A 1,820-nucleotide genomic window follows, 5' to 3' on the forward strand; every position below is an offset into this window, starting at 1 on the left:
ACAAAAAAAAAAAAAAAAAAAAAAAAACCTAGCCGGGCGAGGTGGCGGGCGCCTATAGTCCCAGCTACTTGGGAGGCTGAGGCAGGAGAATGGTGTAAACCCGGGAGGCGGAGCTTGCAGTGAGCTGAGATCCGGCCACTGCACTCGAGTCCGGGCAACAGAGCGAGACTCTGCCTCAAAAAAAAAAAAACTAATAAAAATAAATAAAGTTTAAGGCTGGGCGCAGTGGCTCACGCTTGTAATCCCAACACTTTGGGAGGCTGAGGCGGGTGGATCACCTGAGGTCAGGAGTTTGAGACTGGCCTGGCCAACATAGTGAACCCCGTCTCTACTAAAAATACAAAAATTAGCAGGGCGTGGTGGCATGTGCCTATAATCCCAGCTACTCGGGAGGCTGAGGCAGGAGAATTGCTTGAACCTAGGAGGTGGAGGTTGCAGTGAGCTGAGATCAAGCCATTACACTTCAGCCTGGGCAACAAGAGTGAAACTCCGCCTCAGAAAAAAAAAAAAAAAAGTTTAAGAAGCACTATTATAGAAAATTGGCATTATTACAACCAGAGTTCCTGTTCTTTTAACTCCTTATTATTGCAGGTAATGGTAGCATATTGGGGAAGCTAGGTATGAGTGTCTTAGCCACAAATTCAGTTTCTACAAGTATTAATTGAGTTATTACTATGTGCCTGACACCATTCTAGATGTTTCCATGTACTACGCAGGGAGTGAAGGATGTACAAAACAAACTAAAATGGAGAATATGGAGTGAGACCCAATATCTATTGACTGCCTATGCTAAGTGAGGGTAGGTGTCTCACTGAATCCTCATAACAGTGCTAAGGAGCAAGGTTATTAGCTCTAATAAAAGTCAGAAAAATGAACCAACACATGCAATATTAAGTGGCTGAATTTTAACTCAGATTTGTTGCCACCCCCTGTATTCTTACCACCATATCTCCTATATTCAAGTAAGGAAATGGAGTGTGAAGTTGGGTGCCATGGGGCCCCCAGTTCTCAAGATGTCTATCTGAATACTTATATTCTGCTCAAAGACTAGCAGCTTGGAATCCTTTTCACCCCTGGCTACTGTGCCCTTTGTAGATGATCTTCTGCACAAAAACCAACAGCTGACCATGCAGGTGGCTTGCCTGAACCAGGAGCTTGCCCAGCTGAAAAAGCTGGAGGAGACAGTTGCCATTCTCCATGAAAGTCAGAGGTAGGAGAGGGTCTATCTAGCTTGCTTCTAGAAGCAGATATTTACTCCTTTTGTCTTCTTTGTTTTGCTTGGAAAGTTAATATCTATGCACTTTGCAAATGAACTTCATTCTGTGTGTAAACCTCCTGTATCTGGCCAGTTAGCTCAGGGATCATAAAAATTACTGCTTCCCAGGACACATCAGGGACTAATCGTCTTTGTTGGCATTGGTGGATTGCAACACCTCGATAATTAGCTTCTCACTGGATCTGATAGGACCTTTGTTTGGGTCAGTTAACTTTTCTGGGAGGTCAGTACATACCCCTAAAATCAGCCATCTGGCTCCTCTGGAAAATGCCTGCTATTGGTCACAGAAGACATCAAGAGCACTTGGCAGGGAGTGATAGGGGAAGAACCCAAAGTGTGTTGTTTCCTTCAGAGGAGCTCAACAGCATCAGTCCTTAAAGAACAGCACCCCCGGCCAAGTGTGGTGGCTCACGCCTGTAATCCCAGCACTTTGGAAGGCCAAGGCAGGTGGATCATGAGGTTGAGAGATTGAGACTGTCCTGGCCAACATGGTGAAACTCCGTCTCTACTAAAAATACAAAAATAAGCTGGGCGTGGTGGTGCA

General features: G+C 45.1%; 1 protein-coding gene across 1 annotated transcript in view; it reads left to right on the forward strand.

The window, feature by feature from the left end:
- Nucleotides 1-1,820, forward strand: part of LRRC36 (leucine rich repeat containing 36) — a 58,241-nt gene that overhangs the window by 54,186 nt on the left and 2,235 nt on the right. Inside the window, exon 13 of the mRNA XM_026456493.2 lies at nucleotides 1,096-1,210. Coding sequence (XP_026312278.1) covers nucleotides 1,096-1,210 — 115 coding nt within the window. The remainder of the gene's footprint in view (nucleotides 1-1,095; nucleotides 1,211-1,820) is intronic.

The sequence above is a fragment of the Piliocolobus tephrosceles genome, chromosome 17 (assembly GCF_002776525.5).
Source record: "Piliocolobus tephrosceles isolate RC106 chromosome 17, ASM277652v3, whole genome shotgun sequence".
Lineage (NCBI taxonomy): Eukaryota > Metazoa > Chordata > Mammalia > Primates > Cercopithecidae > Piliocolobus > Piliocolobus tephrosceles.